Source organism: Astyanax mexicanus, chromosome 25 (genome assembly GCF_023375975.1).
Source record: "Astyanax mexicanus isolate ESR-SI-001 chromosome 25, AstMex3_surface, whole genome shotgun sequence".
Classification (NCBI taxonomy): domain Eukaryota; kingdom Metazoa; phylum Chordata; class Actinopteri; order Characiformes; family Acestrorhamphidae; genus Astyanax; species Astyanax mexicanus.
The window spans coordinates 14371655-14389478 of NC_064432.1; the positions used below are offsets into that span (position 1 = coordinate 14371655).

Below are 17824 nucleotides of genomic sequence, written 5' to 3' on the forward strand. Positions count from 1 at the left end.
ATCATACTATCTACACTCCTACCAAAATTTGAGAAGATTAGACAAATTTTGACACATCCACAGCTAATTTATTAAACGAACCAATTAGGGGGCGCTGTAGAGTCCGCTAGCTATACATGACAAAATTGTCAAAATATTTGTAAAGTGTTTTTAGGTCTTATGCAATCTGTCAATTTTCAAGAGGTTTTGAGCATTCCCGTAATGTCAAATATGCATTGAAACCTAGGTGGCGCTATAGAGCCAATGAAATACGTATTTATGAAATTTTAATTTCAGATCAAACTACTGCTTAAATCAAGCAGGCCTGTAAATTTGCGAGAGTTTTCAACCTTTTTAACCTCCTCAAACACCTACTAACACCAGAATGTATTCACTTCCTGTTTTAACGGGGCATCTCAAGCAATTCAACTGTCCGCCATTTCGTCCTCGTTTAAGATATCGACTATTCCTTCGCAATTTATCATCAGGTGTGTTAGTAGTTTATTACTGACAAATATCAAGAGTATTCAACAAATTCCCTAGGAGGAGTTCGACAAAGTATGCAAAAAATGTGTGTAAAACACACTTTTTTCAAAATGGCCGACTTCCTGTTGGGCGGAGTCAGTCTTACCAATGCTAAAAACGTGTCTTATGATGTCTCTTGTGTTTTTGCCAAGTTTCATGAATTTTCAATCATCTGTGTTATGACCGTGTCATGGTTTCACTTTTGTTTAGTGTTGCTTCTCCATTGAATTAATTGCCTGCCATTACGTCATCGTTTCAGCTATCGACTATTCCTTCGCAATTTATCACCACGTATGTCTGGAGCCTACCCACGCCCAATTTAGAGATAATCTGACAAAGACTCTAGGAGGAGTTTGAATGAGTTCGTGAAAAATGTGTAAAAATTCCACAAATTTCAAAATGGCCGACTTCCTGTTGGGCGGAGCTAATACCAGCCAATGGGTAATATGTGCGGGATGATACTCTCTATGTTGTTGCCAAAAATCTAGAATATTGGAGAAATTTTGAGACAGCTACAGCTAATTTAATGGCCTAAATAAAATAGGGGGCGCTGTAGAGTCATCTAGCTACACATGAGAAAAACGACAAAATATTTCTAAATCATTTCAAAGACTTATTGAATCTGCCAATTATCAAGAGGCTGAGAGCTTTTTATAAATGTGCTATAAAATAGGTGGCGCTAGAGAGCTGATGAAACACGAATTTACGAAATTCCAACTGAAGGTCAAAGTTTGGCCTAAGCTAAATAGCTCTGTAAAATTTTAGGAGTTTTCAAACATCTTAACCCCTCCGAAACCCAGCGGGAAACTTTTTATTTTGCAACTTCCTGTCAAAATGGCCGACTTCCTGTTGGGCGGAGTCAAATAAATCAAATTGATCCTTGTTCTTTATGAGGAGGTCAATGAGCGTACCAAAGTTGGTGTACATTGGACAAACTTCATCCCGGCCACTGCCTACATTTGGGGGCGCTATAGAGCTCCTGAACCACGCCTAAGTCCAGCCTCTATGGAACTTTAAAATTTTCGCCGAGCTTGAGGCCTGTGCCAAAATGCGTGAGTTTTCGAGTATCGGAAATGCCTCAAAAATGGACGCAAAGAGGCAGAATAATAATAATAATAATAATAATAATAATAATAATAATAATAAACGGACCAAAAACAATAGGGCTTAGCACCTCCGGTGCAGGCTTCGCCTGCGCCTTCGGTGCTCGGGCCCTAATAATAATAACGAGTTGTCCCCCTGTCACAGGGGGACGTAGGGCCCTCGCACAACAGCGCAAATCGTACCGGGCCAAACCGAGAAACCGGTAAAAGTAATTTTGAGGTCTTATTGAGTGTGCCAATTTTCAAGAGTTTTCTATCCTGTTAAACATGTGAAATATCCATTTAAAATACAGGTGGCGCTATGGCGCTGTTAAAATACATGTATTTGAAATTCTAATTCTACATCAAACAACAGCCTTAGATAAGCAGGCTGGTCAAATTTTGTGAGTTTTTCTCCGTTATAACCTCCTCAAAACACCTGGCATTACCTAGGTTTTCACCTCCTGTTTTGATGTGGGATCTCAAAAATTCAACCATCTGCCATTTCGTCCTCGTTTGAGATATCGACTATTCCTTCACAATTTATCATCAGATATGTTCAATGTTTATTTTTACCAAATACCAAGAGAATTCATCAAATTTGCTAGGAGTAGTTTGACAATGTACACAAAAAATGTGTGTAAAATGCAGATATTTCAAAATGGCCGACTTCCTGTTGGTCGGAGTCAGTCCTACCAATGCTGAAAATGTGTGTAATGATGTCTTTTGTGTTTTTGCCAAGTTTCATGAATTTTCAATAATCTGTTTTCTGACCATGTCATGGTTTCACTTTGGTTTAGTGTTGGGTCTCTAGTGACTCAATTGCTCGCCATTGGGTCACCGTTTTACCGATCAACTAATCCTTTGGCAATTATCATCACATATGTCTGTTGTTCATTTACAGCGAAATAAGAGGTAATCTGACAAAGACTTTAGGAGCAGTTTAAATTAGTTTGTGAAAAATTTGTAAAAATATTACAAATTCCAATATGGCCGACTTCCTGTTGGGCGGAGCTAATACAAGCCAATTGCAAATATGTGCAGGGTCATACTATCTACGATCCTACCAAAATTTGAGAAGATTAGACAAATTTTGACACATCCACAGCTAATTTATTAAACAAACGAATTAGGGGGCGCTGTAGAGTCTGCTAGCTATACATGAAAAAATTGTCAAAATATTTGTAAAGTGTTTTTAGGTCTTATGCAATCTGTCAATTTTCAAGAGGTTTTGAGCATTCCCGTAATGTCAAATATGCATTGAAACCTAGGTGGCGCTATAGAGCCAATGAAATACGTATACAAGAAATTTTAATTTCAGATGAAAGTACTGCTTAATTCAAGCAGGCCTGTAAATTTTCGAGAGTTTTCAACCTTTTTAACCTCCTCAAACACCTACTAACACCAGAATGTATTCACTTCCTGTTTTAATGGGGCATCTCAAGCAGTTCAACTGTCCGCCATTTCGTCCTCGTTTAAGATATCGACTATTCCTTCGCAATTTATCATCACGGATGGTAGTAGTTTATTGCTGACAAATATCAAGAGTATTTAACAAATTCCCTAGGAGGAGTTCGACAAAGTATTCAAAAAATGTGTGTAAAATGCACATATTTCAAAATGGCCGACTTCCTGTTGGGCGGAGTCAATCATTCCAATACTAAAAACGTGTCTTATGATGTCTCTTGTGTTTTTACCAAGTTTCATGATTTTTCAATCATCTGTTTTATGACCGTGTCATGGTTTCACTTTGGTCTAGTGTTGCGTCTCCATTAAATTAATTGTCCGGCATTACCTCATTGTTTCAGCTATCGACTATTCCTTCGCAATTTATCACCATGTATGTCTGGAGCCTATCCACACCAAATTTAGAGGTAATATGACAAAGACTCTAGGAGGAGTTTGAATGAGTTCGTGAAAAATGTGTAAAAATTCCACAAATTTCAAAATGGCCGACTTCCTGTTGGGCAGAGCTAGTACAAGCCAATGGGTAATATGTGCGGGATGATAGTTTCTATGTTGTTGCCAAAAATCGAGAATATTGGAGAAATTTTGAGACAGCTACAGCTAATTTAATGGCCTAAACAAAATAGGGGGCGCTGTAGAGTCCTCTAGCTACACATGAGAAAAACGACAAAATATTCCTAAATCATTTCAAAGACTTATTGAATCTGCCAATTATCAAGAGGCTGAGAGCTTTTCATAAATATGATATAAAATAGGTGGCGCTAGAGAGCTGATGAAAGACGAATTTACGAAATTCCAACTTACGGTCAAAGTATGGCCTAAGCCAAATAGCTCTGTAAAATTTTAGGAGTTTTCAAACATCCTAACCCCTCCGAAACCCAGCGGGAAACTTTTTATTTTGCAACTTCCTGTCAAAATGGCCGACTTCCTGTTGGGCGGAGTCAAATAAAACCTAGTGATTCTTGTTGTTTATGAGGAGGTCAATGAGCGTACCAAAGTTGGTGCACGTTGGACAAACTTCATCCCGGCCACTGCCGACGTTTGGGGGCGCTATAGAGCTCCTGAACAACGCCAAAGTCCAGCCTCTATGGAACTTTAAAATTTTCGCCGAGCTTGAGGGCTGTGCCAAAATGCGTGAGTTTTCGAGTATCGGAAATGCCTCAAAAATGGACGCAAAGAGGCAGAATAATAATAATAACGAGTTGTCCCCCTGTCACAGGGGGACGTAGGGCCCTCGCACAACAGCGCAAATCATACCGGGCCAAACCGAGAAAATGGTGAAAGTTGGACCCATGTGTGATTTTTCATGAAATGTGCAGTTATATTGTAGTGGCCAATTTTTTAAGAGTTTTTGAGCATTCCCGTAATATCAAATATGCATTGAAACCTAGGTGGTGCTATAAATGCAATAAAATATATATATGAAATTTCAATTTCAGATCAAAGGAGAGCATAACGTCGCTGTCCAATGAAAAACACTTATCTCCATTTTTGTCGATTTTTAGTTTTCTACATAATCTGAACAGACAAACTGTCCTTTACACTTTGCCAAAATTTCTTGATGAACGGACCAATAGAAACTCTTCAAAATGACCTGAAATAAACTCTTTTTACATTGACTTCTATTGAAAGTTTACAAGTTTTTTCTCTCTCCTGTAAAGTTGCTGTTTTGGAGATAAGTGTTTTTCATTGGACAGCGACGATAAGTCAAGCGGGCCTGTAAAGTTTCGTGAGTTTTAAACTATTGTAACCTCCTCAAACACCTACCAACACCAAGATGTATTCACTTCCTGTTTTGATGGGGCATCTCAAAAATTCTGTCTGCCATTTAGTCCTTGTTTGAGATATCAACAATTCTTTCACAATTTGTCATCAGATATGTTTAATGTTTATTTTTGCCAAATACCAAGAGAATTCAACAAATTTCCTAGGAGTAGTTTGACAACATACGCATAAAATGAGTGTAAAATGCAGATATTTCAGAATATTTTCTGTATTTTATGTATGTATTTAGGTGTTTTTGATGGGTGTGTGTTTTTCAGGTGAAAACAGTGATTTGGTTTTGTCTACATTTGGAAAGAAAAAGTTTGCTTTTTGTAAAGGTTTGTATATTCTGTGTTTTCTAAAAAATTAGATGTATGATTTGTTAAAAAAAACGTTTTATCTTTATTTAATCAACCTTTTATATGATATTAAGATAAACATTTATTTAAAGTGCCATTGATTTGTAGAATAGAGCATGTTTGAATCTTTTAAACATGAGTGAGTTCATTACAAAGAATTTAAAGTTAAAGAATATTACATTTAATTTGTTTAATAGAGTTATATTAACATATAATATTTTATTCCAATTGCTGTTGTATATGCTAATGGAATGTATGTTACAAAGTAAATGTTATTTTTAGTGATGAGAAGGTATTTCACTATGGTTTATTTTAACAATATAAATAAATTATTACATTGTGAGTTACTGTATGACAAGAGTATAAAGATTGTTTGGGAAGGAGTGGGTTTGAGGGGGTGGATGTTAGCCAGATGTGGGTGTGGTGCAAGGAGTGGATGGGGGTGTGCCAACCAGGTGTGGGTGTGGTGAAAGGAGTGGACGGGGGTGTGTCAACCAGGTGTGGGAGTGGCAGATTTCTAGTCAAAAGCTGGTGTTGGTCAACTGGTCAGGTTAGTCAGTTGCTTTTGGAGGGAATGTGCACTGGGAATTTCTCCTGCTGTTGCTGAAGGGATTTTATCAGAGAACTTCCAACTTCCAGACTACTCTTCCAACACTCTTTATCCAAGGTATGTGATCTTTGTTTTGGCTGTATGGTTTAATTACAATTATTCTAAATTTGTTCTAAATTAGTAGTGGGTTCTTTGCTGTTGCTCTGCTGGTATTATTGTAGTTCAGAAGACATTATGTAATAAATGTTAATTTTTTGCTGATAAATTGTTTAAAATTAATTATTTTTTATTATCATATAACAGGGATTTCTGCTGCTGCTGAAGTAATATCCCCAGTGACAACTTTAATCTACAAAGAGTCTAAGTGCAAGGTATGGTATATTTATTTTTAATTCCCCTATGTGTGTGTGTAAAATTTAATATAAGTTATTCTAAAATACTAGCTGAGTTATTTGCTGTTGCTTTAATTGTAGTCATGCAAGTTTAAGCACCAACCTCTATAGAGATGTGTGTGACAGTAAGCTGAGAAAGTTTCATGCAGAATCCAGGATGTACTATACTTTTTAATATGAGGGATTATTGGTATGTTGTTAATTATTAGTGGGTCAAAGTCTGCATAGTGGTAAAGTATTTAAATTACATACAATCTTTTTTACAGTAAATATCCATTGTAAGTGGCCATGTTGGCTGAGCAAAGAGTTTTTAATTTGAATTTATGTTTGTTACAAAAAATTGAAGTTAAAAAAAGGTCAAGTTTTCAATACAACTATGTTACAATACATGATTTTATTTACAAAAAAATCTATAACATAATTGGTAAAGTACTTGTTTTGTTAGCTATTGCTCATGCACGTTGGAAAGGGAACCTTTCACATAAACTAAATATGAATAATTTTTTTATTGTTCTCAATTTCAACTATTTGTTTTAAATACAGAAAATAATCTGTTTAATAGTGAGTTACTATAATATTTTGCACATATGTGCAATATGTGCACATTCTCTAACCAGGTAACCTGCTACCTGCACCCATCACTGTGCTGTTGTCACCTAGAGGGGATTAAAAAGGGCTCATTGTTGTAGCTGAGAAAGGAATGTGGCCGCCATCAAGACACTCTTTGAGTCTGATTGGGCGATTAGCATAACTATTAACTGGGCAACACACACAGACAGGGGTGGGGGTGAAGTGGGGGGTGGTGACCAAATGCAGATAAATTCTATTCTATGATGTGGCAATGTAGTGATGAGTGTAGCAGATAATAATAAATAAATGTAAAGCTAATAAGTAAATACTTTTAGTCAAGTTTTAACTGCAAAAATAATACATTGTAATGAATTATTACTGGTTTAATACAAGCCAAAATGATGGTTATACATTTTTGTATGTGTTTGATTTTTTTTAATTATTGAGATTATTTGTTTGCTAAATGAATTCAGTAGGTAAAAAAGTATGTTTTAATAATTTGATGTGCAGCATGGGTCAATTGTGAGCTGTGTAAGTTTTAAGTTTCTATATATTTTTGAATAAAAGCTTTTTTTGTATCACCACCCCTCTAATGTACACATGGGTCAAAAATTACCTGCATTCATTTTCTGTGTTATTTCAGGTATGGCTGAGGGTTTCTTTAGCAGAAATATTCATTTTAACTTGTCTTAATTTATGAGAAAACAGCTTTTGTATTTGCTATTTCACAGCTCAGCACAGCTCCCGTCACACACCTCAGTAATGTTTTACCATAACATTACCTTTAATATTTGACTCCAGTAGTGAAATATAACTGTGCATAATATATGATTAGGTTTAGGTTACCATTCGAGTGAGTACATTTCCTACAAGCTATTATTATTATTCTCAAGCTATATTATTATTATTATTGTACATATTCTTTTTTAGTTTGTTAAATCTACTGTAGCTAGTTAACTATTATAGTAAGCTTAGCTAACTTCTTAGCTAAATACATCAGTATGCCATTTAGCTGCATGTGGTAAAGTTATAACAGTTAAAAAATATTCAGTAGGAAAAAAAATCTGCAAAATTTAGATTTTGTAAATAACAGTAAATTTAAAGAAAAAAAAGATTATGACTTTTATACACAGATAATAATAATAGACATTAATGTACTTAGTCATTCTAACTAAAAGTTAACTATCATTTTTAGTTATAGTTAGCTAACTATAACTAGCTAATAATAATAATTACTTGTAAAGTTATATTAAATATGCTTTATTCAAAGTTCCACTGCATATGGTGTCTGCATTTGGGTCTACCCGCTTCACTACCCCAAAAACCTGACAGCATGTGTGTGTGTTATATAATGTTAAAAGCAATACTAAGTTAGCTGTGTGATGGGAGCTGAGCTGAGTTGTGAAATGGTAAATGTGGGTTGTGTCTGATGTGTGTAACCCAATGTAAAACCATAAAAGCCGCTTCTTCATAAAGTAATAAAAAATTGTGCTAAAGAAACCCTTATGAATTAACATGAATTAACAAAGAAAATGAATGCAGGTATTTTTTGACTCATGTGTGCATTATACAAACAGGGCTTTTATTTAAAAAGACGGAAACATTTTAAATAAGGATGTATAGTGATCAAAAACAAGTTAATTCAGAGATTCTGAAGTTCTGAATCACTTAATTTATTGCAAATATATATCATATATTAAAAATGTATGGGTCATTTTTGACCCATGTTGTGAATTAGAAGTGCTGTGCAAAGGCAAAGTATCAAAGGGTTAAACAATCATTATGCATGATGCATTCTGATAACCTTTAGCTAATAGTTTATTCAGACACAATATGTTTTGGACAAGCATTTAATTATAGTTTATGTAACTACATAATATTTAATGTTCACACCATGTTATATATGCATCTGTAGTATAATCTGTATTCTAATTGTAAGAGGTATGTTTTGTAAATTGTGTAATAGTGTAACTGGAAGTGCATTTTATTAATGAAAATTGTCTTACTTTATTTTACAGATGCCACGGAAAAAGTCATTCAGAATGAGGCGTGCGCCCAAGACTGTGAGTACTGTGGTTGATGTGCAGTGCTGCTGCGATTCTAAATTAGTTGGTGGATTGGTGTGTGGTACCAAGCATTTCAGGTTGCTCGACAGAAACAATGAAAGAACAGAGATTTGTAGTGTTTTAGGTCTTATTAGGCATAAAGTGTCAAATGTGTGTACTTGGAAGGCTGGTGTGATGGATTCAATTTGTGATGAAGGAAGGATACTTTTGGAGGAGAGGAAACCTACAAAGGGTTTGGCTGGTAGATATAATGCTTTCAACAGAGTGGCTGATGTTTCTCTAGGTAAAGTAATACGTGGTTCTTGTGATTACTTGGAGTTTTCTAGTGCTTTACAAGAGACATTGCTTGATCAACAGTCCTGTTTGTTAAACTTAGATGGATATCACTGTGCAGTTGTGTATCACAATGAATATTTCATTGTTTTGGATTTTAACGCTTGCAATTCTTCTGGTTTGCCGTGTGACTTTGGCGTCTGTGTAGCACAATTTCACACTAGTCTGAATGAAACCATGCTGTTTTTCACAACATTGCTTGAGAAGCTAAAAGCAAAGGTGTTCTCTGTTGCTAGTGTAATGGTGAGGTTGGCTGATGAACAGGTTTCATCAATGCATTGTCCAAGTACTGCTAACGGTATGCATGAAAGTCCTGTGAAAATCTCTGAACAAAAAGTCTGTGTTCCAGAAGGTGTTGAACTGAAGGAGTGTTATGTTAATTTGAAAAGGATGGCAAATGATAAAGCTGGAAAGTCTACTGTGCAAACCCCCAAAAAAAGGAAATTAGTCAAAATGGAAGCTATCCATGATTCAGATGTTCAGTGTGATATAAACAGTGTTCGATGTGTCCAGGGTTCTTTTCATCAAGGGCATTCTAGATTTGGGAGAAACGGTGGGCGTCAATGTGTGGCTAATTCATTAGCAGCTATGGTAATGCATGAAAAGAAAAACGTCATTGGGTGGAACACAAAAAATCTAGACAGTGTTCTAATTTCAGGAAACAAGTTTTATTCATTTTGTAGAACACAAGGCCTGATTACTGATGGTAGTGAAGACCAGTATCTACTTGTAACAGACTTGCCACAAACAGCCAGCATTGGTGATTCTGATTATACTTTTACATTTAGTGACCCCGTGGTAGGGGATGTGAATGTAGAGGATGGCGAACTTCTCAGATCAGGCATTGCATATAGTTTAATAAGTGGTCTAGAAAAAATCTTTTCAATGCATGACAGATGTTTTTTCACTTATGATCAGAGGACCTGTGCTATAATTCGCGTAAATGATCAGTTTGCTTTGATTGATTCTCACGCACGGGATGTGTATGGTAGGACAAACAGTCAGGGGAAAAGCATTGTTCTGTACTTTCCTTCACTTCATGACATTGTTGCTTTGGTGCATGAGTGGGTTTTAGATAGAGAAACACTGCTTGAATCAAATGATTTTGAGATTACAGGGGTTGATATTTGTCCTGCTGTGAGTAATTTGGAAAACAATGAAAGTTGCTTGGAAGGAGTAGTGGGTAACACTAGTGAGTGCATGTTGGTTGATGATTCTAGTTCTTGTGACTCCTCTGAAGATACACATGATGTTACTTTCATGAAAGAAATGCCCAGTGTTAAATATCAGTTTAGTGTACTGTCTAAAGATGTAGCTGAGGCTATATGTAATAAGTTAAATGTAAGTTTTGAAGAAAAGTCTGGTATGGTGCCAGGCAGGTATGGGGATTTAGGCAAACCTTGTAGAACAGAAAACATAGTGGGTGATGGAAACTGCTTCTTCAGATGTATATCACAAATAGTCAGTGGTAATCAGGCATACCACCGTAGATTTAGACTTGCTATAGTAAAACACATGCAGGCTAATGAGGCTCAGTACAGTACAGACATAAGACAGGATTACACATCCTTAAAGGAGTACTTGGACAGGTCTAGAATGAATTTTGTTGGAAGTTGGGCAACAGAAATTGAAATCCAAGCTGCTGCAGATTTTCTAGGTGTAGATGTTTACACTTATACTAGTGATAAATGGCTGAAGTTTCACTGCAGAGGTTCAAAAATCACAGAGGATGGAATTTTTTTGGCTCATAGAAATGGTAACCACTATGAAACTGTTGTGTGCGTGAAACATGGCAGTTGCCATGATTGCCATAAGTTGTGTAAAATACATGAGTTGATGAATGCATGCCCTTTGCAAACACGGGCTGTGGGAAGCAAACAAGCTAATAGTCAGAGTTTGATGATGGAAGATCAAAGTAACGAAAAAAACAAATGCACATTAAAAAGAAAAGAGACGGATTTAAAACATTTAGACAGAAAAAAAAAATGTTTAAATGTAATTGAAACTGACTGCGGGAAAGTTACACAGAACACAGCAACCAATGTAACATTTTTGTGGTCAAGTCCTAAACAAATAAAATCTAAATACATGAGGGAAAAGAAAAAAAATGAAATGAAAAGACAGTATAAAATGAATGTTATACACAGAAACCAGAAGAAGATGTACACTATAAACAAGTACAAAAGAGATACTGGTCATCGTTTAAAAATAATTATGTCTAGTAAAATAAAGTATGCCAAAGATGAAAAGCATAGGCTTGATGTTCAGAATCGCAGCAAAAGCAAGTATGCTACTAATACAGAATTCAGCAAAGCAGTTCGAAAATCTAGTAAAGATAAATATGCTACTAATACAGAATTCAGCAAAGCAGTTCGAAAATCTAGTAAAGATAAATATGCTACTAATACAGAATTCAGCAAAGCAGTTCGAAAATCTAGTAAAGATAAATATGCTACTAATACAGAATTCAGCAAAGCAGTTCGAAAATCTAGTAAAGATAAATATGCTACTAATACAGAATTCAGCAAAGCAGTTCGAAAATCTAGTAAAGATAAATATGCTACTAATACAGAATTCAGCAAAGCAGTTCGAAAATCTAGTAAAGATAAATATGCTACTAATACAGAATTCAGCAAAGCAGTTCGAAAATCTAGTAAAGATAAATATGCTACTAATACAGAATTCAGCAAAGCAGTTCGAAAATCTAGTAAACATAAATATGCTACTAATACAGAATTCAGCAAAGCAGTTCGTAAAAGAAGTAAAGATAAATATGCTACAAATACAGAATTCAGCAAAGCAGTTCGCAAATTTAGTAAAGATAAATATGCTGGTGATCCAGAGTTTAGGTGTGCGGTGCATGAACAAGTAAAGACAAAACGCTCTGTTGTAAAACAAAATCAACAATGTTTCAGTCAAGTTTTAAAAGACTTTAATTCTATAATAAGAGAAGGGCCAGATTTTGTGTGTTGTGTTTGTCATAGGTTGCTGTTTAAGCATCAAGTGTCCCATTGTAAAATGGACAAGTATAAGACTACAAAGGAAATGCAGGCAGTAGCTGAGCAGTGTATTACTGAAGACTATTTGCATAAGTGTGATCATGTGTGTGATGTTCCATGTCTCTGGTTGACAACAAGCAAGTGTCAGTTGTGGATTTGTCACAATTGTGATTTTAAACTGTCTCACAGTATAATGCCTCCAGAAAGTGTTTTAAATAACTTGCAGCTTGAACCAGTACCACCAGAGCTCAGTTGTCTTAACAGTTTAGAACAACATTTAATAGCTTTACATATTCCATTTATGAAGCTCTTAGCTTTACCTAAAGGAGCGCAAAATGGTGTCCATGGACCAGTCACATGTGTTCCTTCAAATGTTGTTGACACAACAAATTTGCTACCACGAGCTAATGTAGAGGGGTCTCTGTTGCGTGTTAAGCTAAAACGTAAGTTAACATATAAAGGACATTATGAATATAAGTATGTCAACACTGAGCATGTAAAGAGAGCATTGCAGTATTTAAAACAAAATAACCCATACTATGCTGACATAAATTACAACGAAAATTGGTTAAACGAATTTGAAGAAGAAAGTCTAGAAAACATGAATGAAAATAATGATTCATCCCTTTCAAACAACGTCCAAATAGACACAGAGCAATCTAGTGAAACTCAATGTTATATAGTAGACAATGAATTAAATCAGCAGTTACCTACTCTTGAAACAAATAATGGTTTCAGTGTTGAAGAGACAGAACAACCACACATTGAATGTGATGAGACTTTGCATGACAGACAAACGCATGGTATGTTTATGGATACGTGTCTTCAGCCAGTTGATTTAGGCCAAGAAATCTTAGATCAATATGATAACATTTTAAATATAGCTCCTGCAGAAGGTAACAATCCCATTCGGTTACTTTCTGACAAAAGTAATGAGGCCAAAAGCTTTCCAGCATTGTTTCCAATGGGGGGTCCAACTTTTCATGATTTTAGAAATCAGCGGCTTACACTGTCACGCTATTTTAACAATCGTATTCTGAGTGCAGATAAAAGGTTTGCTAATAATAATGAATACATCTTTTATGCCCAGTACATGAGTGAAGTAGAACAGGTTTCATCTAGCATATCAATAGCAATGCGCAAAGGCCACAATTCAAACACATCTAGGGAATTTTCTGCAGAGTTAGTGAAAGATAGGCAAACCCTAAAGCAGTTTCTGAACTGTGATGATGGTTATAGGTTTCTTCGACCCATCAGAGGAACTCCTGTGTATTGGTCAGGTGTTCAAAAGGATTTGTTTGCCATGGTAAGACAGCTTGGCATACCAACATTTTTTTGTTCCTTCAGTTCAGCAGATATGAGATGGGACAATTTATTACAAAGCATGCTGCAACAGGAAGACAGGACTGATAGTGTAGACAGTTTAGATTGGGCAGATAAATGTGGCCTATTGCGGCGTAACCCAGTCATAGCAGCACGCATGTTTGATTTTAGATGGCATACATTTTTGAATAAAGTAATTTTGTCACCCAGTAATCCGATAGGTAGAGTAGTGGATTACTTTTATCGTGTCGAGTTTCAGCAAAGAGGGAGTCCCCATGTACATGCAATGTTTTGGGTGGACAATGCTCCCCAAATTGATAAAGATAATGACAATGATGTGGTAAAATTCATAGACCAATACATATCATCTGAATTACCGAGCAATGACAGTGAACTTGTTGAAATTGTCTCAACTGTTCAAATGCACAGCAGGAGGCATTCAAAAACGTGTCGAAAGCGTAACAGTGTATGTCGTTTTAATTTTCCGAGACCACCTTCAAATAAAACCTTTATTTCTAGAAAAAAAAGAGAAGAGGAATCAACTAAAAAGTGCAGTTGCAGTGCAGTTTCATGTGCATGTTCTTGTGAAGTTTCAAATAAGATCATGAATAAAGAACAGGCAACAAAAATATTAGCTATGGTAAAGTCAGCTATATCTACAGACACAAATACTAGTAGTACAGTTTCTGAGTTGTTTGACAGTATTGGTATTGACCAAGAAAAATTTGAACTGGCGTATAACATTGCTGGCAAAAAAACTCAAGTTGTTCTGAAAAGAGAAATTACAGATTTGTGGGTAAATCCCTATAATAAAAATTTACTAAAGGCTTGGAATGCTAATATGGATATTCAGTATATAGTAGATGCATATGCATGCATTGTATACATCATTTCATACATTTCCAAGGCTGAAAAGGAGATGGGATTGTTATTAAGTGCTGCCCATCGTGAAGCTTCAAAGCACAACAATGTTGATGTAAAAGGCACATTGCAACAATTGGGCAGTGTTTATTTACATAATCGGGATGTAGGTGCTCAAGAAGCAGTGTATAGGCTCACAAATATGCACCTAAAAGAAGCTTCACGTAAAGTCGAGTACATACCCACAGGAGATCATTGTGTTCGCCTGAGTTTACCGCTAAAAGTACTTCAGCAAAAAGCACAGTCAAATGAGCTTACTGAAAAAGCCATGTGGATGACAAACCATGTTGATCGTTATAAAGCAAGGCCAGTAAGAGACCCCTTTCAGAACATGTGTATAGCAGTATTTGTGTCTCAATATCGTGTTGTGGGCAGAACAGAGAAGTGTGCAGACAAAATTCAGCTGCAAAACAATGCAGGGTTTGTTAAAAAAAGAACTAGATCAAAGCCAGCGATAGTCAGATACGCAAGATTCTCGGTTGATTCCAACCCAGAAAAATATTATCAGAGTATTTTGCAATTATTCTTGCCATACCGCTGTGAAAATGACTTAAAACCAGCTGACTTCCCAACATTTGAACTATTTTATCACAATGGCCAATATGAATTAAATGGCACTGTACAATATGTCAAAAATGTAGTGGATGCTAATAAGCAATTATTTGAGAAAGACGATGAAATTCTTGCTCAAGTTCAGCATGTTGTAGTTGATAATGGTAATTTAGAAGATGCATGGTGTGAGATGTGTCCGGAGCAAGAGGCAGAGCGCTTAGAATGCCAGGAGGAAAAAACACAAAGACCTGTAGAGGCTGAGGAGCATGTAGATAAAATTCCTGATTTATCTGTTCAAAGTAGAAAGAACAATTGTTTTGAACGTAATCTAAATGTACTATGTAGATCAGATGCTCTGAATCTGCTGAGGTCTCTTAACTCTGAGCAAAAAGACACATTTTATCAAGTAAGACAGTGGTGTTTAGAGAAAGTTAGAGGGAAACAGCCAGAGCCTTTCCATATGTTCATTACTGGAGGTGCAGGAACAGGGAAGACACACTTAATCAGGAGTATTCATTATGAAGCAACCAGGCTTTTATCACAGGTTTCAAGTGCTCCAGACAAGGTTTCAGTGCTATTAACAGCTCCTACTGGAATTGCTGCATTTAATTTGGAAGCTGGGACAATTCATTCAACATTTTCAATAGGGACAGATGTAAAACTTCCCTACACACCTTTAGGAGAAGAAAAATTGAATACGTTGCGTGTTTTATTAAGTGATTTACATATATTGATCATAGATGAGATTTCTATGGTAGATCACAGTCTTCTAGCTTACATTCATGGTAGGTTAAGACAAATAAAGCAGACAGGCGACTACGCTCCATTTGGGAAAGTTAGTGTAATTGCAGTAGGGGACTTTTTTCAGCTGCCTCCAGTAAAGGGTAAACCACTATACTTGGAAAATGCCCCATTAGATTTGTGGAATGGCATATTTTCTAAGTCAGAGTTAACCACCATTGTAAGACAAAAAGACTCTGCTTTTGCCGAAATTCTGAATAGGCTACGTACACATCACAGGTCTACACCATTATCACTGCAGGATGTGAAGACACTTAAACAGAGGGAAACTGGGGAAACAACTTCTGCGCTGCATATTTTTGCAACAAATGCTCAGGTAGAAGAGCATAATGTTAAGCAAATTATTGCATTTTGCCCTGAACATATTTGTGTAGAGGCACAAGATTATGAAAAAAATCGGCAAACTGGAAAAATGCAGCTTAAAAACGGACACTTTTCTAAAGTATTTAATTCATGCTTACCAGAAAAGTTGTTAATAGGAGAAGGTGCACGAGTAATGCTAATTAAAAATATTGATGTTACCGATGGGCTTGTGAATGGTGTCTGTGGTACTGTTACAGACATAGCACATGATAAAAATAGCACATTGGTGAAAACTGTGTTTGTTCAGTTTGATGATCAAAAAGTTGGACAAAATACAAGAAAACGTATACCACCACCTAGACACATACTGCATTCAACACCAGTTAATTTGGAAGAGGAGCGAGTTAACAGCAAGGGAGGATTGCGCAAACAATTTCCATTAAAGTTAGCTTGGGCTTGTACTGTGCATAAAGTGCAGGGACTAACGGTAAAACAAGCTGTTGTATCACTCAAAAAGATTTTTGCACCTGGACAGGCTTATGTTGCTTTAAGTCGAGTAGAGACTTTAAGTGGGTTAATCATTCAGGATTTTGCTGATAAAGCAATTTATTGTAGAAGTAATATCCAGGAATGTATTAATAACATGGCACAATTTTCATTATATAATGTCAGTCCAATTAAAACGCAGAACTCTTTTTCAGTTTTTTTAATGAATGTTCAGGGTCTAAGCTGTCATTTGTTAGATTTAACTGCTTCCGTCCAACCCTTTAATTATAATTGTATAGCTGTTACAGAGACTTGGCTACCTGCAAATGTATCAGGTGACTCCACTCACATTGAAGGTTACCAATTTCATAGTGCTCCACGTTGTCTTGCTTACAATTCAGACAACCCTCTGTTAAAATCAATTCAACAACAAAAAAATGGGGGTGTTGGAATATACTGCAAGCATAACATTGATTACACTATTTTAGACATTTCAGGTGTAAATGTAGAATGCATGATATGTCAATTCAACAAACTTGACATAATCGTAGTTGTGATATACAGACCACCACAGTATCAATTATCCTTATTTCAAAAATACATCACTAAATTATGTAATACATTAAGCAATTTGTCAGATAACATCTTCATAATTGGTGACTGGAACCATGATGAACTTAAAACTCAAGCTATGTCTACATTTATGGCAAATCTAGGCTATTCACAGTGTGTAACAGAATGTACCACTGAAAATGGAACGCTAATTGATCATGTGTACAAGAAAATAACATCTAAATATATTATCAATACACAAGTTATGCCAGTGTATTTTAGTTCACATGAAGCAATTTACTGTACATTTTCACAAACATAAGCATTCCTTTAAATTATAAACACCATCCAACACTAATATAATGTGTACGTTTTAAGCATAGTCCAATTATCTTGTGTCAACAAATAGGTATCTAGGTAATGTAAATGTATACAGCTGCAGAATTATTAATTTTTATTTATTTATTTATTTATTTATTTATTTATTTATTTATTTATTTATTATTTATTAATAGGTCTGCGTACTTGGTGGTTGAGACAATGGACCATGAACATAGTGTTAGACTGTGCTTCTGGATCCTTGTGAAACCAGTACCAGACTATAACTGTTGCTGTGTTCTGTCCACAACAACACTAAAACCTAAAAATATGATCCTAAATATTTATATTATGATTTTTTATAGTTCTTTCACAAATTGCCATGTTCTGCTCACAACACTAAAACCCTAAGAAACTGCTCTTAAATATTTATTATATTATGATTTGACTTTTATTAATCATCTTTATCTAATGCTAAATAG

At 35.7% G+C, this 17824-nt stretch overlaps 1 protein-coding gene across 1 annotated transcript; it reads left to right on the top strand.

Moving 5' to 3' along the window:
• Positions 1-5655: 5655 nt before the first annotated feature.
• LOC125787851 (uncharacterized) lies at positions 5656-17817 on the top strand. Its single transcript, XM_049472654.1, has 2 exons — positions 5656-6097; positions 8707-17817. Exon 2 carries the CDS (start codon positions 8707-8709, stop codon positions 17344-17346), a length of 8640 nt encoding a protein of 2879 aa, XP_049328611.1. The 5' UTR covers positions 5656-6097; the 3' UTR covers positions 17347-17817.
• Positions 17818-17824: the final 7 nt, after the last annotated feature.